Source organism: Pseudophryne corroboree, chromosome 6, assembly GCF_028390025.1.
Source record: "Pseudophryne corroboree isolate aPseCor3 chromosome 6, aPseCor3.hap2, whole genome shotgun sequence".
NCBI lineage: Eukaryota > Metazoa > Chordata > Amphibia > Anura > Myobatrachidae > Pseudophryne > Pseudophryne corroboree.
In genome coordinates, this window is record NC_086449.1 from 104,572,735 (window position 1) to 104,599,242 (window position 26,508).

Sequence of the window (26,508 nt, forward strand, 5' to 3'; positions counted from 1 at the left end):
GATTGGTTGGTACTGTATCACTCTCCACTTTATCTCTCTCCAAAGCTTGACACATCTCCCCATCTGTCTCTTTTACTCTCTCTGACTTTATTTTCTCTCTGCAGATAAACTTCACACTCTTGGTCCTGACATTTTATCTACTCAAGAAGAAGCTGGCATCTCTCAACTCAAATGTGTCCACTTTAAAACATACCCGGTGAGTCCAAAATGAAGCAGGCCAGCTGGGGTAGAGACATAGAGTGATGGACCAAGGAACAAGAAAATGACTCTGAAAAAGCAGGAGAGAATATATATGGAGTCCTCTAGGCAATCATAAACTCACTAGTGTCCGTTGTATACCTATTGGGTGTCACTAAACTGTTATATTGTCAGAGGCACTTATATTATATTACAGTAATGTACAATTTATACAATATATAGCCCAGAAGCAGAGCGACATAATTGGTGGTTGGGATCCTGGCAGAAAAAATACAGAGCGTGTGCCGGTCCGTCTGAGAGGTAAGGAGTGGAGGGGAAGGTTAGGTTTAGACTGTGATGGGATGGTCAGGTTTAGGCTGCGGGGAGTGGGGGTTAGGTTTAGGCTGCGGGGAGTGGGGGTTAGGTTTAGGCTGCGGGGAATGGGGGTTAGGTTTAGGCTGCGGGCAGAGGGGGTTCGGTTTAGGCACCCCTGGGTAGGGTTAGGGTTAGGCAGTGGGGGGGAGGGTTAGGTTTACGCTGCAGGGAGGAGGCTTAGGTTTAGGCTGCCGGAAGTTAGGGTTAGGGGCCCATTGGGGAAAGGTAAGTGTCAGAATTCTCAACATCTGTATTTTAGCTGCCAGGATCCCGAACGCCGGCATATCTATCCAAACCCCTGGAGATAAGTAATAAGCAATAGAATATATGTTGCTAGACTGTCAGAGTACTGCATAATGACAATAATCTGGTACGCTGGTAGATAGACTATAACCAATAAGGATCAGGCTAAAGCAAGTCCAGAACACAAGCTGGGACGCTACAGAGGTTATCAGACAGAGCAATTCCAGTACAGAAGCCGACTCAGTACACAGGTTATCAAGTCTTTGGGTGAGGCAGAACGGAGGTGTAATGAAGCCAGAGACCAATCATTGCAATCAGACAGAAGGTATTGCAAGGCCCAGATCAGTAACTAGGAATGGATCTTAGGCCCTCATTCCGAGTTGTTCGCTCGCTAGCTGCTTTTAGCAGCCGTGCAAACGCTAAGCCGCCACCCTCTGGGAGTGTATCTTAGCTTAGCAGAAGTGCGAACGAAAGGATCGCAGCGCGACTACAAAAAAAGATTGTGCAGTTTCTGAGCAGCTCGAGACCTACTCCTAGCTAGCGATCACTTCAGACTGTTTAGTTCCTGTTTTGACGTCACGAACACGCCCTGCGTTCTGCCAGCCACGCCCGCGTTTCCCCAGGCACGCCTGCATTTGTATATGACATGCCTGCGTTTTTACACATACTCCCCCGAAACGGACAGTTACCACCCAGAAACACCCACTTCCTGTCAATCACTCTGCGGCCAGCAGTGCGATTGAAAAGCGTTGCTAGAGCTTGTGTGAAACTGCATCGGCTGTTGTGAAAGTAGGTCGCGCGTGTGCATTGCGCCACAGACGCATACGCATGCTCAGAAGTGCCTTTTTTTTTTTGCCTGATCGCTGCGCAGTGAATGAAAACAGCTAGTGAACAACTCAGAATGACCCCCTTAGTGCCTAGTTCAGCATGAGTTATAGTTTTACGAAAATTAGCAAAACTACAACTTCCACTAACATGTGGGGGCCGCACAGCACAGGACAAGGCCACTCCGCATGCCGGGTCCTCCCCCGCCCCTCTCCCCACCTCGCTAAAATTCGAGTGCTTTGCTAAACAGTGAAGTGCTCACATCTTTAGGGTAGCCTAGCTGCGAAGGCAGTCATGTTTTGGGTCCCAGTGGCTGTGTGAGATGTCAACCGCCAGCCCGCTCAGCAAAATGTCCGGACACGCCTCTGTTTTCCAGACTACGCTCCCGTTCCAATGCCACTTTGACTCCAAAAAACACTGCAAAGCCGCCCCATACCCGGCACTTAGACTGCGATCATTTGTGTGTGCAATCTACGTACTCATACATGTGCGCAGCAGTGTGTGCCCATGCACAGAAGTGCAGATATCGCCGATTAGCTAATTCTGCCCTTCAGTGTGTCATGCTGAATCAGCCCCTTTATCACTCAGCACTAAAGGGTCTATTTACTAATCTTGGATGGAGATAAAGTCAATGTAGATAAAGTATTTTTCATACACAGCCTGCAGCATGGCAGTTAGGAGCTGATTGGCTGGTACTTTATCTCCACCCACTTTATCTCCATCCAAGGCTTAGTAAATAGACCCCTTAATTAGTGATGAGCGGGTTCGGTTCCTCGGAATCCGAACCCCCCCGAACTTCAGCCTTTTTACACGGATCCGAGGCTGACTCGGATCTTCCCGCCTTGCTCGGCTAACCCGAGCGCGCCCGAACGTCATCATCCCGCTGTCGGATTCTCGCGAGGCTCGGATTCTATCGCGAGACTCGGATTCTATATAAGGAGCCGCGCGTCGCCGCCATTTTCACACGTGCATTGAGATTGATAGGGAGAGGACGTGGCTGGCGTCCTCTCCGTTTAGAATAGAAATAGATAGAGAGTGAGAGTGAGACACTTGATTTACTGGAGCTTAGGAGTACTCAGAGAGTGCAGAGTTTACTAGTGACTGATCAGTGACCACCAGTGCAGTTTTATTATTATTTAATATAATCCGTTCTCTGCCTGAAAAAAAACGATACACAGTGACACAGTATACCATATCTGTGCTCAGCCTCAGTGTGCTGCATCATCTATGTATATCTGACTGTGCTGAGTGCTCACTGCTCACACAGCTTAATTGTGGGGGAGACTGGGGAGCAGTTATAGCAGGAGTACATATATTTATTAACAGTGCACACTTTTGCTGCCAGAGTGCCACTGCCAGTGTGACTGACCAGTGACCAGTGACCACCAGTATATTGTGATTGTCTGCCTGAAAAAGTTAAACACTCGTCGTGTGGTGTTTTTATTCTATAAACGCATTCTGCTGACAGTGTCCAGCAGGTCCGTCTTTAATTATATAATATATACCTGTCCGGCTGCAGTAGTGATATATATATATATATATTTTTTTTATATCATTATCATCCAGTGTATATTAGCAGCAGACGCAGTACGGTAGTCCACGGCTGTAGCTTCCTCTGTGTCGGCAGTCGCTCGTCCATCCATAATTGTGTACCACCTACCTGTGGTGTTTTTTTTTCTATCTTCTTGATACTACTAGTAGCTTACTTTAGGAGTCTGCAGTGCTGCTGACAGTGTCCAGCAGGTCCGTCATTATATAATATATACCTGTCCGGCTGCAGTAGTGATATATATATATTTTTTATATCATTATCATCCAGTCTATATTAGCAGCAGACGCAGTACGGTAGTCCACGGCTGTAGCTACCTCTGTGTCGGCAGTCGCTCGTCCATCCATAATTGTATACCACCTACCTGTGGTGTTTTTTTTTTTCTATCTTCTTGATACTACTAGTAGCTTACTTTAGGAGTCTGCAGTGCTGCTGACAGTGTCCAGCAGGTCCGTCATTATATAATATATACCTGTCCGGCTGCAGTAGTGATATATATATATTTTTATATCATTATCATCCAGTCTATATTAGCAGCAGACGCAGTACGGTAGTCCACGGCTGTAGCTACCTCTGTGTCGGCAGTCGCTCGTCCATCCATAATTGTATACCACCTACCTGTGGTGTTTTTTTTTTTTTTTCTATCTTCTTGATACTACTAGTAGCTTACTTTAGGAGTCTGCAGTGCTGCTGACAGTGTCCAGCAGGTCCGTCATTATATAATATATACCTGTCCGGCTACAGTAGTGATATATATATATATTTTTTATATCATTATCATCCAGTCTATATTAGCAGCAGACGCAGTACGGTAGTCCACGGCTGTAGCTACCTCTGTGTCGGCAGTCGCTCGTCCATCCATAATTGTATACCACCTACCTGTGGTGTTTTTTTTTTTTATATCTTCTTGATACTAGTAGCTTACTTTAGGAGTCTGCAGTGCTGCTGACAGTGTCCAGCAGGTCCGTCATTATATAATATATACCTGTCCGGCTGCAGTAGTGATATATATATATATTTTATATCATTATCATCCAGTCTATATTAGCAGCAGACGCAGTACGGTAGTCCACGGCTGTAGCTACCTCTGTGTCGGCAGTCGCTCGTCCATCCATAAGTATACTAGTATCCATCCATCTCCATTGTTTACCTGAGGTGCCTTTTAGTTGTGCCTATTAAAATATGGAGAACAAAAATGTTGAGGTTCCAAAAATAGGGAAAGATCAAGATCGACTTCCACCTCGTGCTGAAGCTGCTGCCACTAGTCATGGCCGAGACGATGAAATGCCAGCAACGTCGTCTGCCAAGGCCGATGCCCAATGTCATAGTACAGAGCATGTAAAATCCAAAACACCAAATATCAGTAAAAAAAGGACTCAAAAATCTAAAATAAAATTGTCAGAGGAGAAGCGTAAACTTGCCAATATGCCATTTACCACACGGAGTGGCAAGGAACGGCTGAGGCCCTGGCCTATGTTCATGGCTAGTGGTTCAGCTTCACATGAGGATGGAAGCACTCAGCCTCTCGCTAGAAAAATGAAAAGACTCAAGCTGGCAAAAGCACAGCAAAGAACTGTGCGTTCTTCGAAATCACAAATCCACAAGGAGAGTCCAATTGTGTCGTTTGCGATGCCTGACCTTCCCAACACTGGACGTGAAGAGCATGCGCCCTCCACCATTTGCACGCCCCCTGCAAGTGCTTGAAGGAGCACCCGCAGTCCAGTTCCTGATAGTCAGATTGAAGATGTCAGTGTTGAAGTACACCAGGATGAGGAGGATATGGGTGTTGCTGGCGCTGGGGAGGAAATTGACCAGGAGGATTCTGATGGTGAGGTGGTTTGTTTAAGTCAGGCACCCGGGGAGACACCTGTTGTCCGTGGGAGGAATACGGCCATTGACATGCCTGGTGAAAATACCAAAAAAATCAGCTCTTCGGTGTGGAAGTATTTCAACAGAAATGCGGACAACATTTGTCAAGCCGTGTGTTGCCTTTGTCAAGCTGTAATAAGTAAGGGTAAGGACGTTAACCACCTCGGAACATCCTCCCTTATACGTCACCTGCAGCGCATTCATCATAAGTCAGTGACAAGTTCAAAAACTTTGGGCGACAGCGGAAGCAGTCCACTGACCAGTAAATCCCTTCCTCTTGTAACCAAGCTCACGCAAACCACCCCACCAACTCCCTCAGTGTCAATTTCCTCCTTCCCCAGGAATGCCAATAGTCCTGCAGGCCATGTCACTGGCAATTCTGACGAGTCATCTCCTGCCTGGGATTCCTCCGATGCATCCTTGCGTGTAACGCCTACTGCTGCTGGCGCTGCTGTTGTTGCTGCTGGGAGTCGATGGTCATCCCAGAGGGGAAGTCGTACTCGTAAGACCACTTTTACTACTTCCACCAAGCAATTGACTGTCCAACAGTCCTTTGCGAGGAAGATGAAATATCACAGCAGTCATCCTGCTGCAAAGCGGATAACTGAGTCCTTGGCATCCTGGGCGGTGAGAAATGTGGTTCCGGTATCCATCATTACTGCAGAGCCAACTAGAGACTTGTTGGAGGTACTGTGTCCCCGGTACCAAATACCATCTAGGTTCCATTTCTCTAGGCAGGCGATACCGAAAATGTACACAGACCTCAGAAAAAGACTCACCAGTGTCCTAAAAAATGCAGTTGTACCCAATGTCCACTTAACCACGGACATGTGGACAAGTGGAGCAGGGCAGGCTCAGGACTATATGACTGTGACAGCCCACTGGGTAGATGTATGGACTCCCGCCGCAAGAACAGCAGCGGCGGCACCAGTAGCAGCATCTCGCAAACGCCAACTCTTTCCTAGGCAGGCTACGCTTTGTATCACCGCTTTCCAGAATACGCACACAGCTAAAAACCTCTTACGGCAACTGAGGAAGATCATCGCAGAATGGCTTACCCCAATTGGACTCTCCTGTGGATTTGTGGCATCGGACAACGCCAGCAATATTGTGTGTGCATTAAATCTGGGCAAATTCCAGCACGTCCCATGTTTTGCACATACCTTGAATTTGGTGGTGCAGAATTATTTAAAAAACGAGAGGGGCGTGCAAGAGATGCTGTCGGTGGCCAGAAGAATTGCGGGACACTTTCGGCGTACAGGCACCACGTACAGAAGACTGGAGCACCACCAAAAACGCCTGAACCTGCCCTGCCATCATCTGAAGCAAGAAGTGGTAACGAGGTGGAATTCAACCCTCTATATGCTTCAGAGGTTGGACGAGCAGCAAAAGGCCATTCAAGCCTATACAACTGAGCACGATATAGGAGGTGGAATGCACCTGTCTCAAGCGCAGTGGAGAATGATTTCAACGTTGTGCAAGGTTCTGCAACCTTTTGAACTTGCCACACGTGAAGTCAGTTCAGACACTGCCAGCCTGAGTCAGGTCATTCCCCTCATCAGGCTTTTGCAGAAGAAGCTGGAGACATTGAAGGAGGAGCTAACACAGAGCGATTCCGCTAGGCATGTGGGACTTGTGGTTGGAGCCCTTAATTCGCTTAACAAGGATTCACGGGTGGTCAATCTGTTGAAATCAGAGCACTACATTTTGGCCACCGTGCTCGATCCTAGATTTAAAACCTACCTTGGATCTCTCTTTCCGGCAGACACAAGTCTGCTGGGGTTCTAAGAACTGCTGGTGACAAAATTGTCAAGTCAAGCGGAACGCGACCTGTCAACATCTCCTCCTTCACATTCTCCCGCAACTGGGGGTGCGAGGAAAAGGCTCAGAATTCCGAGCCCACCCGCTGGCGGTGATGCAGGGCAGTCTGGAGCGACTGCTGATGCTGACATCTGGTCCGGACTGAAGGACCTGACAACGATTACGGACATGTCGTCTACTGTCACTGCATATGATTCTCTCCCCATTGAAAGAATGGTGGAGGATTATATGAGTGACCGCATCCAAGTAGGCACGTCAGACAGTCCGTACTTATACTGGCAGGAAAAAGAGGCAATTTGGAGGCCCTTGCACAAACTGGCTTTATTCTACCTAAGTTGCCCTCCCACAAGTGTGTACTCCGAAAGAGTGTTTAGTGCCGCCGCTCACCTTGTCAGCAATCGGCGTACGAGGTTACATCCAGAAAATGTGGAGAAGATGATGTTCATTAAAATGAATTATAATCAATTCCTCCGTGGAGACATTCACCAGCAGCAATTGCCTCCACAAAGTACACAGGGAGCTGAGATGGTGGATTCCAGTGGGGACGAATTGATAATCTGTGAGGAGGGGGATGTACACGGTGATATATCGGAGGATGATGATGAGGTGGACATCTTGCCTCTGTAGAGCCAGTTTGTGCAAGGAGAGATTAATTGCTTCTTTTTTGGTGGGGGTCCAAACCAACCCGTCATTTCAGTCACAGTCGTGTGGCAGACCCTGTCACTGAAATGATGGGTTAGTTAAAGTGTGCATGTCCTGTTTATACAACATAAGGGTGGGTGGGAGGGCCCAAGGACAATTCCATCTTGCACCTCTTTTTTCTTTCATTTTTCTTTGCGTCATGTGCTGTTTGGGGGGTGTTTTTTGGAAGGGCCATCCTGCGTGACACTGCAGTGCCACTCCTAGATGGGCCAGGTGTTTGTGTCGGCCACTAGGGTCGCTTAGCTTAGTCACACAGCTACCTCATTGCGCCTCTTTTTTTTCTTCTTTGCGTCATGTGCTGTTTGGGGACTAGTTTTTTGAAGGGCCATCCTGCGTGACACTGCAGTGCCACTCCTAGATGGGCCAGGTGTTTGTGTCGGCCACTTGGGTCGCTTATCTTAGTCACACAGCTACCTCATTGCACCTCTTTTTTTTCTTCTTTGCGTCATGTGCTGTTTGGGGAGTGTTTTTTGGAAGGGCCATCCTGCGTGACACTGCAGTGCCACTCCTAGATGGGCCAGGTGTTTGTGTCGGCCACTTGGGTCGCTTATCTTACTCACACAGCTACCTAATTGCGCCTCTTTTTTTCTTTGCGTCATGTGCTGTTTGGGGAGTGTTTTTTGGAAGGGCCATCCTGCGTGACACTGCAGTGCCACTCCTAGATGGGCCAGGTGTTTGTGTCGGCCACTTGGGTCGCTTATCTTACTCACACAGCTACCTCATTGCGCCTCTTTTTTTCTTTGCGTCATGTGCTGTTTGGGGAGTGTTTTTTGGAAGGGCCATCCTGCGTGACACTGCAGTGCCACTCCTAGATGGGCCAGGTGTTTGTGTCGGCCACTTGTGTCGCTTAGCTAAGCCATCCAGCGACCTCGGTGCAAATTTTAGGACTAAAAATAATATTGTGAGGTGTGAGGTGTTCAGAATAGACTGAAAATGAGTGGAAATAATGGTTATTGAGGTTAATAATACTTTGGGATCAAAATGACCCCCAAATTCTATGATTTAAGCTGTTTTTTAGGGTTTTTTGAAAAAAAAAAAAAACGAATCCAAAACACACCCGAATCCGACAAAAAAAATTCGGTGAGGTTTTGCCAAAACGCGTTCGAACCCAAAACACGGCCGCGGAACCGAACCCAAAACCAAAACACAAAACCCGAAAAATTTCCGGTGCTCATCACTACCCTTAATGCCAGGTGAGTTCTCTATTTAAAGCGGGCGTGCCTCAGTGTGCTCATGTATGCACCGGCGGACCTGGCACTGAAAGCTGCTTTTACATCCTCCATTTTGAACAATGAATGTTAAACACCCAGGATCCATACAGGAAATCAGGACAATTTAATAAAATAGTGATTCCTTACATTAATGGAGCATGTCGGTACCACAGCGCATAGCTCAGATGGTGAAATACATGGGCTTCAGAATGGAAGCTCTCACACCCTCTCCCCTCATGTGCTTTTCCTCTCTTACTTAGACTGCCTTTACTATATATTCCCTACAATGGTACAGAAAATGCGACTGCCTCTGATTGTCAATCAGGCAGAGGCGATCGCTGGGTGCCAACGCTCCATTTCCTAGGCGGAGACGGAATGTTGTGGGGGCGGAGGCAGGGAAACAGAGGTGGTCTCATCCAAATGGGGGGCGTGGCGTGGGCGTGATCACAGCAGCTGCGTGACTTCACATGCAGCCGCCCTCATCAGAAAGATGGTGGCAGGCCCCCATGCCGGCGAAGCTTGTCAGGAGGCCACCCTACTCTCCGTAATCATGCCAAACTTGTGCTGCGTCCGCAATTTCAGCACGGTCAAGGGGGGATGGCGACGGGTCGCATGCTGGGCGGCCTTAACCTTCGATGGGCGACCCCAGCATGCGATCAAAAGAAGTGTAAATTCTGCTGTTTAGCAGAATTTACAATTCTTACTGAATTAGGCCCATTGTGCACAATATAACACTGTAATGAAGTTTTATATATGGACCTGGTTATATAAATTATTGTCAACACTACGCCAGTGACGTATGGCGAGGTGAGGCAGAGCCTTTCCTGTCATACTAAGCCAGAGTTTTGACTTTATAAAGTACATGAAAAAACATAGAATATCTTAAAAATATCTTTTGTGTATTATTCTAATCATTTTTATAGTCAAAACTTTGAAGTAAAAAGTCTATGGCAGGTGAGGCCATAGACTTTTCAGGTGAGGCCATAGACTCCTATCTTTCCCACACATCTGTAATCAAAACTGAACAAATTTCCAGCAGTATATCCAGCTGTATCTGTGTATAATGCCCACATGCACCCGTGGGCTCATATATTGTGTGTAAATCTGACTCTGTACTAGCCAGTGCCTCCTGAGCCATTTACCTCACCGCAGGCCCCTACCCTACGCTAACCACAGTACTCAAGACACACGAACAGTCCCGACCACTTACAATCCCGACAGTCGGCATGGCAACTAGCAGGGACTATTCTCACTCTTGGGTGTCCACGACACCCATAGAGTGGGAATAGAACCCGTGGCGAGCTACCGGGCCCGCAGCATGGTGTGCGCAGTGAGCCGGGATCCCAGCATCGGTAGGCTGACCGCCGAGATCCCAACCGCCATTCACCTGTATCCAGTGTATTTCAATGCACATATCTAGTTTTCATACATGATACTGAGTGGTCCCCAATTCTGCCTCAATTGGCAGACTCAAATTGTGTGTTTTTTTTTAAAAACTGGCAGTTTATGACCACATGCAAAGCTGCAACTAACGTTAAATGCCGGTATACGCACACAATCCCTAAGGAATAAAAGAATAACCAATCACCATCAGTGGAGCTTTCACAAAAAGCCAGTGACGAGTGGGTGGTCAGTACTTGGTACCGTCACCTGCACCTGACCACTGCTAAGGTGTTACTGCATCTTTTTGAACACGTTCTTACCAGTGGCGTGCGGTGAGGTCAGTGGCTGGTGAGGCACTACAGCCATAATGTCCGCCAGATCCTGCCGATGACCCCTACCGCCGCCGAGCCAATGCCCACTACTTACTCTGAGCCAATGTCTGCTGCCACCGCCAATGGCTTACAAACTTGCCTACCATCAACTGACCCAGCCCTCCGCCACTAATTTGCATCTCAGTCCGATGCCGCCAATGCCCGCTGCCTGCCTGCTCATCATACTTGTGATATATTGTACATTTTTATAGAAAAAAAATAAAAATTAGTGTTTGGGAAGGGAGTGGGAGGAGGACATGAATGCAATTTTGTTGTCCAGGGCTTCCATTAACTTAACGGAGAAGGGTCTGAATGGGTTAAAAAATTAAAAAAAAAAATGTGTGAGGTCCCCCCTCCTAAGCATAACCAGCCTCGGGCTCTTTGAGCCGGTCCAGGTTGTTTAAATACTGGAAAAAAATTGGACAGGGGTTCCCCGTATTTAGACAACCAGCACCGAGCTCTTAGACTGGTCCTGGTTCCAAAAATACGGGGGACAAAAGACGTAGGGGTCCCCCGTATTTTTAAAACCAGCACCGGGCTCCACTAGCCAGGGACATAATGCCACAGCCGGGGGACACATTTATGTAGGTCCCTGCGGCCGTGGCATTACCCCCCAACTATTCACCCCTGGCCGGGGTTCCCTGGAGGAGTGGGGACCCCTTAAATCAAGGGGTCTCCCCCCCTCCAGGCACCCAAGGGCTAGGGGTGAAGCCCGAGGCTGTCCCCAGCACCCCTGGGCGGTGGGTGCCGGGCTGATAGCCATAAGTGTGTAAAAAAAAGAATATTGTTTTTTGTTGTGGAGCTCCAAGGCCCAGCAAGCCTCACCCGCTTGCTGGTACTTGGAGAACCTCAAGTACCAGCATGTGGGGAAATAACGGGCCCGCCGGTACCTGTAGTTCTACAAAAAAAATAAAAACACAACACACACACCGTGAAAGTAAAAATTTATTAAAACACACTTGCACACTCACACATACTTACCTACATCCCACGCCGGTCACGTCCACTTGTCCAGTAGAATCCAATAGGTGGTTCCTGTAAAAATGAGAGAGATATTACTTACCTACATCCCACTTGTCCAGTAGAATCCAATAGGGGTACCTGTAAAAATTAAAATTATACTTACAAACGAAGTAATCCACAGGAGGAGAGAGAGAGAGAGAGAGAGAGAGAGAGAGATGAATGAATGAATATTATGCACTCGCTGACGCGGGAAGACGTTAGCACAGACAGGGGAGAGGCTGCTGCCGGCTGGCCTGTAGCTTTGCCCCCAGTAGCTGTGCCCCTTGTGGCTGTGCCCCTTGTAGTTGTGCCCCTGTAGCTGCACCCCTTGTAGTTGTGCCCCCGTAGCTGCGCCTCTGGTAGTTGTGCCCCCGTAGCTGCGCCCCTTGTAGTTGTGCCCCCGTAGCTGCGCCCCTTGTAGTTGTGCCCCCGTAGCTGCGCCCCTGGTAGTTGTGCCCCCGTAGCTGCGCCCCTTGTAGTTGTGCCCCCGTATCTGCGACCCTTGTAGTTGTGCCCCCGTAGCTGCGCCCCTTGTAGTTGTGCCCCTGTAGCTGTGCCCCTTGTAGTTGTGCTCCCGTAGCTGCACCCCTGGTAGTTGTGCCCCCGTAGCTGCGCCTCTTGTAGTTGTGCCCCTGTAGCTGCGCCTCTGGTAGTTGTGCCCCCGTAGCTGCGCCCCTGGTAGTTGTGCCCCCGTAGCTGCGCCCCTTGTAGTTGTGCCCCGTAGCTGCGCCCCTGGTAGTTGTGCCCCCGTAGCTGCGCCTTGTAGTTGTGCCCCCGTAGCTGCGCCTCTGGTAGTTGTGCCCCCGTAGCTGCGCCCCTTGTAGTTGTGCCCCCGTAGCTGCGCCCCTGGTAGTTGTGCCCCCGTAGCTGCACCCCTTGTAGTTGTGCCCCCGTAGCTGCGCCTCAAACACACACACATATATAATAAAAAAAAACATACTCACCGCTCCTGCAGTGATGTCCTCCGTCTCCGGCCGCCGGCTCGTCTCTGCTGTACTATGGGAGAGACGTCATGACTCATGACGTCTCTCCCACTGTAGCGCCGCTCAGACACTAGGGGTCAATTATGACCCCTGTTGTCAGTCAGCGGCGCCGGCTGCAGCGGGCGCCCACACAGCCCACGGTGCCTGCTGCAGGCGGGAAGGGGGCTCGCTAGTAATTGGACAGCGGATCCAGCTCTGGATCCGCTGGGCCAATCATATCTGGGGCAGTGACAGGGGCGTGCATTCGTCGGGGCTGAATGCACGCCCCTGTCATTGCGGCATCAGTATAGGTGCCGCTTCCCTGTACTTTCTCAATGGGCTTTCACAGCCCATTGCAGTGCCCCGCCCCCTGCCCGCCCCCCGCTGCCCGGACTTTAATGTTAGGTGCGGGAGGCACCTCTCCCGCTGCCTCCCAGCCCAACATTTTCACGGGGGGGAGAGATTATTAAAATAATAAAAGAAGATATTTATCACAGACTCTGTTATAAATATCTTCTTTTTATTATTTTAATTATTATGACAGGGGAGGCACTGCCTCCCCTGTCTCCCCTGACTGCACGTCCCTGGTTCTTACTGTAGTCAGCATATGTTAGAATTACCCAGTCCCTCCTATCCAGGCAGAAGCAGCAGATACACAGAAATTGACATGAGCATTTTGGCAAGATACCCAACACCAACAAGCATACAACTCACTCTGCAGCAGTATAGTGACATTACTAATTGGCCATTACTAAGGGACAAAGGACCTAATTCAGACCCTGTCACAAGTGTGCAAATACCGATATGAAGCTATTTTTGCACATGTGCGGCACATGCACGTACACTGGTACGCGCATGTGCAAGGTTCTAAACTGCATTCTCTTTAGAACACAGTTTAAGACCTGGAGGGGGGCAGGAATGGGGCGTCGAAACTCCATTTAAGGGGCGTTGTCCAGACAAAGCAGGCTTGTCCAGACCGTTGCTGGAGCAGGTCGCAGCGGCTGCATGACATCGCATGCAGCAGCTGCGACCCAAAACATGGTGGGTAGCAGTCTGCCTTCACAGCTAGGCTGTGTAGGCAGAAAGCTACTCAAACCATGCGAAAGCATCGCCACTGTGTAATGCTTTGCATGTCTGCAGGGGGGGGGGGGGGGGAGCAGGAACCGGCATGCGGGGCGGACTTGCCCTGTGCTGGATGACACCTTGCATGTCAGAGAAAATGATCATAGATGTGCATTTTTTCGCACATCTACGATCAGGTCTGAATTACCCCAAAGCACATTGGACCTAATTTAGCACTGATCGTAGAAGTGCTGAAATCGCTATTTGGCCATTTGTGCACTTCTGCACGTTCACACACACTGGTGCAATGACTTAAACTGTGATCGCATGCAATCGCAGTCTGTCCCAGCAGGGCATCAACGCAGCATTTTGTAGGCATCAAAGTGCCCTTTGGGGGGTGTGGTAACCCCCCAAAGATGTGAGCAGCGATATGCTTGCATTTCATCAGGGGGGAAGGACCTGGCATGTGGGCGGCCTTGCCCTGTAGTGGGCGGACCCCGCATGCTGGAGTAATTAGTTGTAGTTTTGCGATTTCTCACAAAACTACAACTCATGCTGAATTAGGCCCATAATGCGCTTACAAGTAGAGATGAGCGCCTGAAATTTTTCGGGTTTTGTGTTTTGGTTTTGGGTTCGGTTCCGCGGCCGTGTTTTGGGTTCGACCGCGTTTTGGCAAAACCTCACCGAATTTTTTTTGTCGGATTCGGGTGTGTTTTGGATTCGGGTGTTTTTTTCAAAAAACCCTAAAAAACAGCTTAAATCATAGAATTTGGGGGTAATTTTGATCCCAAAGTATTATTAACCTCAAAAAACATAATTTACACTCATTTTCAGCCTATTCTGAACACATCACACCTCACAATATTATTTTTAGTCCTAAAATTTGCACCGAGGTCGCTGTGTGAGTAAGATAAGCGACCCTAGTGGCCGACACAAACACCGGGCCCATCTAGGAGTGGCACTGCAGTGTCACGCAGGATGTCCCTTCCAAAAAACCCTCCCCAAACAGCACATGACGCAAAGAAAAAAAGAGGCGCAATGAGGTAGCTGACTGTGTGAGAAAGATAAGCGACCCTAGTGGCCGACACAAACACCGGGCCCATCTAGGAGTGGCACTGCAGTGTCACGCAGGATGTCCCTTCCAAAAAACCCTCCCCAATCAGCACATGATGCAAAGAAAAAGAAAAGAAAAAAGAGGTGCAAGATGGAATTATCCTTGGGCCCTCCCACCCACCCTTATGTTGTATAAACAAAACAGGACATGCACACTTTAACCAACCCATCATTTCAGTGACAGGGTCTGCCACACGACTGTGACTGATATGACGGGTTGGTTTGGACCCCCCCCAAAAAAGAAGCAATTAATCTCTCCTTGCACAAACTGTCTCTACAGAGGCAAGATGTCCACCTCATCTTCACCCTCCGATATATCACCGTGTACATCCCCCTCCTCACAGATTATCAATTCGTCCCCACTGGAATCCACCATCTCAGCTCCCTGTGTACTTTGTGGAGGCAATTGCTGCTGGTCAATGTCTCCGCGGAGGAATTGATTATAATTCATTTTAATGAACATCATCTTCTCCACATTTTCTGGATGTAACCTCGTACGCCGATTGCTGACAAGGTGAGCGGCGGCACTAAACACTCTTTCGGAGTACACACTTGTGGGAGGGCAACTTAGGTAGAATAAAGCCAGTTTGTGCAAGGGCCTCCAAATTGCCTCTTTTTCCTGCCAGTATAAGTACGGACTGTGTGACGTGCCTACTTGGATGCGGTCACTCATATAATCCTCCACCATTCTATCAATGTTGAGAGAATCATATGCAGTGACAGTAGACGACATGTCCGTAATCGTTGTCAGGTCCTTCAGTCCGGACCAGATGTCAGCATCAGCAGTCGCTCCAGACTGCCCTGCATCACCGCCAGCGGGTGGGCTCGGAATTCTGAGCCTTTTCCTCGCACCCCCAGTTGCGGGAGAATGTGAAGGAGGAGATGTTGACAGGTCGCGTTCCGCTTGACTTGACAATTTTGTCACCAGCAGGTCTTTCAACCCCAGCAGACCTGTGTCTGCCGGAAAGAGAGATCCAAGGTAGGCTTTAAATCTAGGATCGAGCACGGTGGCCAAAATGTAGTGCTCTGATTTCAACAGATTGACCACCCGTGAATCCTTGTTAAGCGAATTAAGGGCTGCATCCACAAGTCCCACATGCCTAGCGGAATCGCTCCGTGTTAGCTCCTTCTTCAATGCCTCCAGCTTCTTCTGCAAAAGCCTGATGAGGGGAATGACCTGACTCAGGCTGGCAGTGTCTGAACTGACTTCACGTGTGGCAAGTTCAAAGGGCATCAGAACCTTGCACAACGTTGAAATCATTCTCCACTGCACTTGAGACAGGTGCATTCCATCTCCTATATCGTGCTCAATTGTATAGGCTTGAATGGCCTTTTGCTGCTCCTCCAACCTCTGAAGCATATAGAGGGTTGAATTCCACCTCGTTACCACTTCTTGCTTCAGATGATGGCAGGGCAGGTTCAGTAGTTTTTGGTGGTGCTCCAGTCTTCTGTACGTGGTGCCTGTACGCCGAAAGTGTCCCGCAATTTTTCTGGCCACCGACAGCATCTCTTGCACGCCCCTGTCGTTTTTTAAAAAATTCTGCACCACCAAATTCAAGGTATGTGCAAAACATGGGACGTGCTGGAATTTGCCCATATTTAATGCACACACAATATTGCTGGCGTTGTCCGATGCCACAAATCCACAGGAGAGTCCAATTGGGGTAAGCCATTCCGCGATGATCTTCCTCAGTTGCCGTAAGAGGTTTTCAGCTGTGTGCGTATTCTGGAAAGCGGTGATACAAAGCGTAGCCTGCCTAGGAAAGAGTTGGCGTTTGCGAGATGCTGCTACTGGTGCCGCCGCTGCTGTTCTTGCGGCGGGAGTCCATACATCTACCCAGTGGGCTGTCACAGTCATATAGTCCTGACCCTGCCCTGCTCCACTTGTCCACATGTCCGTGGTTAAGTGGACATTGGGTACAACTGCATTTTTTAGGACACTGGTGAGTCTTTTTCTGACGTCCGTGTACATTCTCGGTATCGCCTGCCTAGAGAAGTGGAACCTAGATGGTATTTGGTAACGGGGGCACACTGCCTCAATAAATTGTCTAGTTCCCTGTGAACTAACGGCGGATACCGGACGCACGTCTAACACCAACATAGTTGTCAAGGACTCAGTTATCCGCTTTGCAGTAGGATGACTGCTGTGATATTTCATCTTCCTCGCAAAGGACTGTTGAACAGTCAATTGCTTACTGGAAGTAGTACAAGTGGGCTTACGACTTCCCCTCTGGGATGACCATCGACTCCCAGCGGCAACAACAGCAGCGCCAGCAGCAGTAGGCGTTACACGCAAGGATGCATCGGAGGAATCACAGGCAGGAGAGGACTCGTCAGACTTGCCAGTGACATGGCCTGCAGGACTATTGGCATTCCTGGGGAAGGAGGAAATTGACACTGAGGGAGTTGGTGGGGTGGTTTGCGTGAGCTTGGTTACAAGAGGAAGGGATTTACTGGTCAGTGGACTGCTTCCGCTGTCACCCAAAGTTTTTGAACTTGTCACTGACTTATTATGAATGCGCTGCAGGTGACGTATAAGGGAGGATGTTCCGAGGTGGTTAACGTCCTTACCCCTACTTATTACAGCTTGACAAAGGGAACACACGGCTTGACACCTGTTGTCCGCATTTCTGGTGAAATACCTCCACACCGAAGAGCTGATTTTTTTGGTATTTTCACCTGGCATGTCAACGGCCATATTCCTCCCACGGACAACAGGTGTCTCCCCGGGTGCCTGACTTAAACAAACCACCTCACCATCAGAATCCTCCTGGTCAATTTCCTCCCCAGCGCCAGCAACACCCATATCCTCCTCATCCTGGTGTACTTCAACACTGACATCTTCAATCTGACTATCAGGAACTGGACTGCGGGTGCTCCTTCCAGCACTTGCAGGGGGCATGCAAATAGTGGAAGGCGCATGCTCTTCACGTCCAGTGTTGGGAAGGTCAGGCATCGCAAACGACACAATTGGACTCTCCTTGTGGATTTGGGATTTCAAAGAACGCACAGTTCTTTGCGGTGCTTTTGCCAGCTTGAGTCTTTTCAGTTTTCTAGCGAGAGGCTGAGTGCTTCCATCCTCATGTGAAGCTGAACCACTAGCCATGAACATAGGCCAGGGCCTCAGCCGTTCCTTGCCACTCCGTGTGGTAAATGGCATATTGGCAAGTTTACGCTTCTCCTCCGACAATTTTATTTTAGGTTTTGGAGTCCTTTTTTTTCTGATATTTGGTGTTTTGGATTTGACATGCTCTGTACTATGACATTGGGCATCGGCCTTGGCAGACGACGTTGCTGGCATTTCATCGTCTCGGCCATGACTAGTGGCAGCAGCTTCAGCACGAGGTGGAAGTGGATCTTGATCTTTCCCTAATTTTGGAACCTCAACTTTTTTGTTCTCCATATTTTATAGGCAGAACTAAAAGGCACCTCAGGTAAACAATGGAGATGGATGGATTGGATACTAGTATACAATTATGGACGGACTGCCACGGTTAGGTGGTATAAAAAAACCACGGTTAGGTGGTATATATTATAATAATAATACAATTATGGATGGACGGACTGCCTGCCGACTGCCGACACAGAGGTAGCCACAGCCGTGAACTACCGCACTGTACACTGGTTGATAAAGAGATAGTAGTATACTCGTAACAACTAGTATGACACTATGACGACGGTATAAAGAAAGAAAAAAAAATACCACAGTTAGGTGGTATATATTATAATAATAATACAATTATGGATGGACGGACTGCCTGCCGACTGCCGACACAGAGGTAGCCACAGCCGTGAACTACCGCACTGTACACTGGTTGATAAAGAGATAGTAGTATACTCGTAACAACTAGTATGACACTATGACGACGGTATAAAGAATGAAAAAAAAACCACGGTTAGGTGGTATATATTATAATAATAATACAATTATGGATGGACGGACTGCCTGCCGAGTGCCGACACAGAGGTAGCCACAGCCGTGAACTACCGCACTGTACACTGGTTGATAAAGAGATAGTAGTATACTCGTAACAACTAGTATGACACTATGACGACGGTATAAAGAATGAAAAAAAAACCACGGTTAGGTGGTATATATTATAATAATAATACAATTATGGATGGACGGACTGCCTGCCGACTGCCGACACAGAGGTAGCCACAGCCGTGAACTACCGCACTGTACACTGGTTGATAAAGAGATAGTAGTATACTCGTAACAACTAGTATGACACTATGACGGTATAAAGAATGAAAAAAAAAACCACGGTTAGGTGGTATATATTATAATAATAATACAATTATGGATGGACGGACTGCCTGCCGACTGCCGACACAGAGGTAGCCACAGCCGTGAACTACCGCACTGTACACTGGTTGATAAAGAGATAGTAGTATACTCGTAACAACTAGTATGACACTATGACGACGGTATAAAGAATGAAAAAAAAACCACGGTTAGGTGGTATATATTATAATAATAATACAATTATGGATGGACGGACTGCCTGCCGACTGCCGACACAGAGGCAGCCACAGCCGTGAACTACCGCACTGTACACTGGTTGATAAAGAGATAGTAGTATACTCGTAACAACTAGTATGACACTATGACGACGGTATAAAGAAAGAAAAAAAAATACCACAGTTAGGTGGTATATATTATAATAATAATACAATTATGGATGGACGGACTGCCTGCCGACTGCCGACACAGAGGTAGCCACAGCCGTGAACTACCGCACTGTACACTGGTTGATAAAGAGATAGTAGTATACTCGTAACAACTAGTATGACACTATGACGACGGTATAAAGAAAGAAAAAAAAATACCACAGTTAGGTGGTATATATTATAATAATAATACAATTATGGATGGACGGACTGCCTGCCGACTGCCGACACAGAGGTAGCCACAGCCGTGAACTACCGCACTGTACACTGGTTGATAAAGAGATAGTAGTATACTCGTAACAACTAGTATGACACTATGACGACGGTATAAAGAATGAAAAAAAAACCACGGTTAGGTGGTATATATTATAATAATAATACAATTATGGATGGACGGACTGCCTGCCGACTGCCGACACAGAGGTAGCCACAGCCGTGAACTACCGCACTGTACACTGGTTGATAAAGAGATAGTAGTATACTCGTAACAACTAGTATGACACTATGACAACGGTATAAAGAATGAAAAAAAAACCACGGTTAGGTGGTATATATTATAATAATAATACAATTATGGATGGACGGACTGCCTGCCGACTGCCGACACAGAGGTAGCCACAGCCGTGAACTACCGCACTGTACACTGGTTGATAAAGAGATAGTAGTATACTCGTAACAACTAGTATGACACTATGACGACGGTATAAAGAAAGAAAAAAAAATACCACGGTTAGGTGGTATATATTGTAATACAATTATGGATGGACGGACTGCCTGCCGAGTTCCGACTGCCGACACAGAGGTAGCCACAGCCGTGAACTACCGCACTGTACTGTGTCTGCTGCTAATATAGACTGGTTGATAAAGAGATAGTATACAATACATACAACAATATACTACTAGTCACACTGGCAGTGGCACTCCTGCAGCAAAAGTGTGCACTGTTTAATTTTAAATTAATATAATATTATGTACTCCTGGGGGCTCCTGCTATAACAACCTGCAGTGCTCCCCAGTCTCCCCCACAATTATTATAAGCTTTGCCTTTTATACATTGATGTGCAGCACACTGGGCTGAGCTGAGTGCACACAGACTGAGTCACACTGTGTGACTGGCTGCTGCTGTGTATCGTTTTTTTTCAGGCAGAGAACGGATATAGCAGAGAACGGATATATTATATTAAAATAAATAAAAGTTAACTAACAACAACTGCACTGGTCACTGTGGTAAACTCTGTCTGACTCTGCACAATCTCTCTCTCTCTTCTAATCTAATTTCTAATGGAGAGGACGCCAGCCACGTCCTCTCCCTATCAATCTCAATGCACGTGTGAAAATGGCGGCGACGCGCGGCTCCTTATATAGAATCCGAGTCTCGCGAGAATCCGACAGCGTCATGATGACGTTCGGGCGCGCTCGGGTTAACCGAGCAAGGCGGGAGGATCCGAGTCTGCTCGGACCCGTAAAAAAAACATGAAGTTCGTGCGGGTTCGGTTTCAGAGAAACCGAACCCGCTCATCTCTACTTACAAGATCATATAGGAAGTCAATTACATGATTGTGTTGGTTCTGTATCAGGACTCTGAGGTGACTCCTATAATTTATATATCACTTATATTTTATAATTGGACTTTTGTGAATGTCAGGTTTGTGCTGGTACAGTAAATGTGTGAAAGTAATTTGCCTTTTATCTACACACAGGCTGCTGACGTTCAAGGCTATGTCTCAGCTCTTCATCCTGGGCTGTACCTGGATTGTCGGCCTCTTCCAGTTCGGGAATGGAGCCCTTGTTGCATCTTACATCTTCACTATCTGCAATAGTCTCCAGGGCGTCTACATCTTCTTTGTACACTGTCTTCTCAATCGCCAGGTTATGGGACAAAGAACTGTCATTATATTTGTGTTATACTATTTTTTTAATTAAATTTGTTGACTATTAATACATTTCCTTTATTATGCCATTCCCTAAAGCAGGCATTCCCAACCGCGGTCCTCAGGGCACACCAATAGTGCAGGTTTTAGTGATATCCAGGCTTCAGCACAGATGGTTAAATCAAAATAACTGAGGTACTATTTAAGTCACCTGTGTTCAAGCCTGGATATCACTAAAACCAGGGCTGTTAGTGTGCCTTGAGGACCGTGGTTGGGAAACACTGCCCTAAAGGTTGCTGCCTAAGATTGTCTCATCTAAACCCGTATAACTATTATACAATTGACTTCCATTTATTTTTATTTTTTTCCTGCCTTAAGAGAAAGGGATACGGTCATTAGGTCGACGACACTTAGGTCGACCACTATTGGTCGATATGCATTAGGTCGACATGGTCCCTAGGTTGACATGTTCTAGGTCGACATGAGCTTTCACAATTTCTTTTTTTTTTTTTTTTTACTATTTCATACTTTACGTTCCACGTGGACTACAATTGGGAACGGTAACCTGTGCCGAGTGCAGCGGTAGTGGAGTGAGGAACCTTGCCTGAAGCATGGCGAGTGAACACTGTGCACTAATTGGGGTTCCCGTCACTCTACGAAGAAAAAAACGACACCAATATTTTTTCAAAAAATCTAATGTCGACCTTTTGTCATGTCGACCTAGAATATGTCGACCTAGGGACCATGTTGACCTAGAAACCCTGTCGACCTAATGCATGTCGACCAATAGGGGTCGACCTAATGACTTATAACCTACGTGTGGTCGACCCAATGACCCATACACAAGTGAAATATTTGATGGCATAGGTTGTAGTGTTATAGGTATGACTAGTATAGCGGACCTAGCAAAGCTGAGTTGAGGGGTCTCCCATCTTTACTCCCCACCCGTTCACGTAGATGTGGTCCTTTTCCCCTTTCTCTGTCCGCAAAAGTGTGAGCCATTTGCAGTGGAAGGGTGGCGGGCGTGGGGGGTGCTGTATCCAATCTCAGTACATGACATAACTATTACGTGATCAACATCTGCAATCCGTCTTACATTTTATGTATTGTCAGAAGATACTGTTATTTAATAACACTGCACCCCAAAACATTATATATTCTGCCTCATAATTCTTAACATTATTATTATTATTATTATTATTATTATTATATATTCTGCAGCACGCACGCACCCTAGCACATACATAGGCGGATCCAGGGGGGGCACCTGGGCTCATGCGCCCCCTGTCGTTTCTGACTTCTTTTTTTTTTCAAAAGGAGAACAGCAGCAGCACTACTTCTATTTCCATCAGTCAGAATTTATAAAAGAGCCGGCAGGCACTAGGACCCACCACGGCTCTAAAAGCAAGTCTGTGTGGTAACCAATGGGTAACTCCAGCCTCCCCCTGCTCACACAGCAACCTACCTCCCCCACTGCCAGCCGGCCAGAGTCCAGCCCAGGTGCGGGGTTCAAATGCCAGCATCGAGTAAGACTGTTACTTATAATGGCGCAGAAGGCTTCATTAGCCCTCACTGCACTGCACAGTTTCCCAGCGCTTCCTCCTCCACTTCCTTTACCACCATGCTAGGTGTAGTCAACCTCAGCCTCAGTTTTGAGAAGGCGGCCCGTGGGATTGTGACAGGGCAGTCCTGCAGATGTCTTATGCTGCTTGTTGGAGATCCAGCTGGCTGGTTCTACTGATCATAGATGGACAGTTCGTGTCCTGCAGTCTGAGACTCAGCGCAGTGCCCAAAATAAGGTATGCTGCACCTGCCACCACCAACTAAAAACTTTAATAATTATATTGTGCTGGGGTGCCTTCCAGGCTTCCATAACTAATGGAACAAGTGACCAACATTTCAAGGCCCAATCAGCCTTTTCATCAGGGTGAAAAATTGGCAATAAACCAGGATGCGCTTCTACAGCCAATCAAGACCTGGTGGCATATTCTGTGAGGCCACGCCCCCTTTGATACCACACCTCTTATCTGGGAGCACGCGTGCCTTAGGTGCATGTAAATATAACTATTACCGTTCCCCTATCATGGTGCCCCGCCTTTCATTTTCTTCTGGATCCACCCCTGAGCACACATGCAGGAGTCAGTTTCCTGAGAAGCCAACTGAAACCCTTACACACCAGTGGCAAACGCAGGATTTGCATGGGGGGGTTTCCAAAACTGGGCGGAGCCAATCACGGGGGTGAGGACTGAGGTGACCCAGTATATGCTGGGTCCGTAAAACTAGTGTGTGTGTGTGTGTGTGTGTGTGTGTGTGTATATATATATATATATATATATATATACACATACATATATATATACATACACACACACACACACACACACACACACACACACACACACATACATATACACATATACATAGCATATTAAACATGCATACATATATATATATATATATATATATATATATAGATAGATAGATATATACAATGGGAATAGTTGGCACTCAAAAGCACATAGATACAGACCGGGGTGCCCTCCTTGGATCACTGCACAATGTGGGTGTTTGCAGTGTTGGAAGCCACAGTCCACTGGCCCCCAGAAACAGGCGGCACTCCACGGATTTGATGTGAAATAAAAAATTTATGGAACAAACAGCAGGACTCGTCATGCTGTTTGTTCCATAAATTTTTATTTCACATCAAATCCGTGGAGTGCCGCCTGTTTCTGTTGAGAGGGGGCCAGTGGACTGTGGCTTCCAACACTGCAAACACCCACATTGGGGTAAATTTACTAAGGTCCCGATTTTGACCGAGATGCCGTTTTTTCTTCAAAGTGTCATCTCGGTAATTTACTAAACTCAAATCACGGCAGAGATGAGGGCATTCGTATTTTTTTGGAAGTAGTTGTAAAAAAATACGAATGAATACACCATCGGTCAAAATACACCAGCAAATTAGTAGAACTCGGTCATTTACTAAACAGTGCAAATCTCCAAAGAGGAAAACACTGCCGTGAAAAATTACAAATCGCAAAAAAGTGCTAAAAAAAAGCAGACCTGCTTTTTTGAGCCGTGATTGCATAGGCATGCAGGGATCCATGAGATCCGTGCATGTCTATCAGTGGGAAGGGGTGGGAAAGTGGTTATTTTCACCAAAAAAAATGCGTGGGGTCCCCCCTCCTAAGCATAACCAGCCTCGGGCTCTTTGAGCCGATCCTGGTTGCAAAAATATGGGGGAAAAAATGACAGGGGTTCCCCCCATATTTAAGCAACCAGCATCGGGCTCTGCGCCTGGTCCTGGTTCCAAAAATACGGGGGACAAAAAGAGTAGGGGTCCCCCGTATTTTTAAAACCAGCACCGGGCTCCACTAGCTGGACAGATAATGCCACAGCCGGGGGTCACTTTTATATAGTGCCCTGCGGCCGTGGCATCAAAAATCCAACTAGTCACCCCTGGCCGGGGTACCCTGGGGGAGTGGGGACCCCTTCAATCAAGGGGTCCCCCCCCAGCCACCCAAGGGCCAGGGGTGAAGCCCGAGGCTGTCCCCCCCCATCCAATGGGCTGCGGATGGGGGGGCTGATAGCCTTTGTTGTAAATGAAAAGATATTGTTTTTAGTAGCAGTACTACAAGTCCCAGCAAGCCTCCCCCGCATGCTGGTACTTGGAGAACCACAAGTACCAGCATGCGGCGGAAAAACGGGCCCGCTGGTACCTGTAGTACTATTACTAAAAAAATACCCAAATAAACACAAGACACACACACCTTGAAAGTAAAGATTTATTACATACATGCACACAAACATACATACATACTTACCTTATGTTCACACGCAGGTCGGTCCTCTTGTCCAGTAGAATCCATGGGGTACCTGTAGAAAAAATTATACTCACAAAATCCAGTGTAGATCGGTCCTCTTCAAATCCATTTGTAATCCAGGTACTTGATTAAAATAAAAAAACGGACACACGAGCCACGAACTGAAAGGGGCCCCATGTTTTCACATGGGACTCCTTTCCCCGAATGCCAGAAACCCACTCTGACTTCTGTCTAAGTGGGTTTCTTCAGCCAATCAGGGAGCGCCACGTTGTAGCACTCTCCTGATCGGCTGTGTGCTCCTGTACTGAGAGACAGGCGGCACACGGCAGTGTTACAATGTAGCGCCTATGCGCTCCATTGTAACCAATGGTGGGAACTTTCTGCTCAGCGGTGACGTCACTTTAGGTCAACCGCAGGGCAGAAAGTTCCCACCAATGGTTACAATGGAGCGCATAGGCGCTACATTGTAACACTGCCGTTTGCCGCCTGTCACTCAGTACAGGAGCACACAGCCGATCAGGAGAGTGCTACAACGTGGCGCTCCCTGATTGGCTGAGGAAACCCACTTAGACAGAAGTCAGAGTGGGTTTCTGGCATTCGGGGAAAGGAGTCCCATGTGAAAACATGGGGCCCCTTTCAGTGCGTGGCTCGTGTGTCCGTTTTTTTATTTTAATCAAGTACCTGGATTACAAATGGATTTGAAGAGGACCGATCTACACTGGATTTTGTGAGTATAATTTTTTCTACAGGTACCCCATGGATTCTACTGGACAAGAGGACCGACCTGCGTGTGAACATAAGGTAAGTATGTATGTATGTTTGTGTGCATGTATGTAATAAATCTTTACTTTCAAGGTGTGTGTGTCTTGTGTTTATTTGGGTATTTTTTTTAGTAATAGTACTACAGGTACCAGCGGGCCCGATTTTCCGCCGCATGCTGGTACTTGTGGTTCTCCAAGTACCAGCATGCGGGGGAGGCTTGCTGGGACTTGTAGTACTGCTACTAAAAACAATATCTTTTCATTTACAACAAAGGCTATCAGCCCCCCCATCCGCAGCCCATTGGATGGGGGGGGACAGCCTCGGGCTTCACCCCTGGCCCTTGGGTGGCTGGGGGGGGGACCCCTTGATTGAAGGGGTCCCCACTCCCCCAGGGTACCCCGGCCAGGGGTGACTAGTTGGATTTTTGATGCCACGGCCGCAGGGCACTATATAAAAGTGACCCCCGGCTGTGGCATTATCTGTCCAGCTAGTGGAGCCCGGTGCTGGTTTTAAAAATACGGGGGACTCCTACTCTTTTTGTCCCCCGTATTTTTGGAACCAGGCGCAGAGCCCGATGCTGGTTGCTTAAATATGGAGGAACCCCTGTCATTTCCCCCCCCATATTTCTGCAACCAGGATCGGCTCAAAGAGCCCGAGGCTGGTTATGCTTAGGAGGGGGGACCCCACGCAATTTTTTTTAAAATTTTACACTGTT

At 47.7% G+C, this 26,508-nt stretch overlaps 1 protein-coding gene across 1 annotated transcript in view; it reads left to right on the forward strand.

The window, feature by feature from the left end:
- Positions 1–26,508, forward strand: part of LOC134934383 (adhesion G protein-coupled receptor E3-like) — a 535,434-nt gene that overhangs the window by 501,216 nt on the left and 7,710 nt on the right. The window contains exons 17-18 of the mRNA XM_063929832.1: positions 105–196; positions 21,040–21,208. Coding sequence (XP_063785902.1) covers positions 105–196; positions 21,040–21,208 — 261 coding nt within the window. The remainder of the gene's footprint in view (positions 1–104; positions 197–21,039; positions 21,209–26,508) is intronic.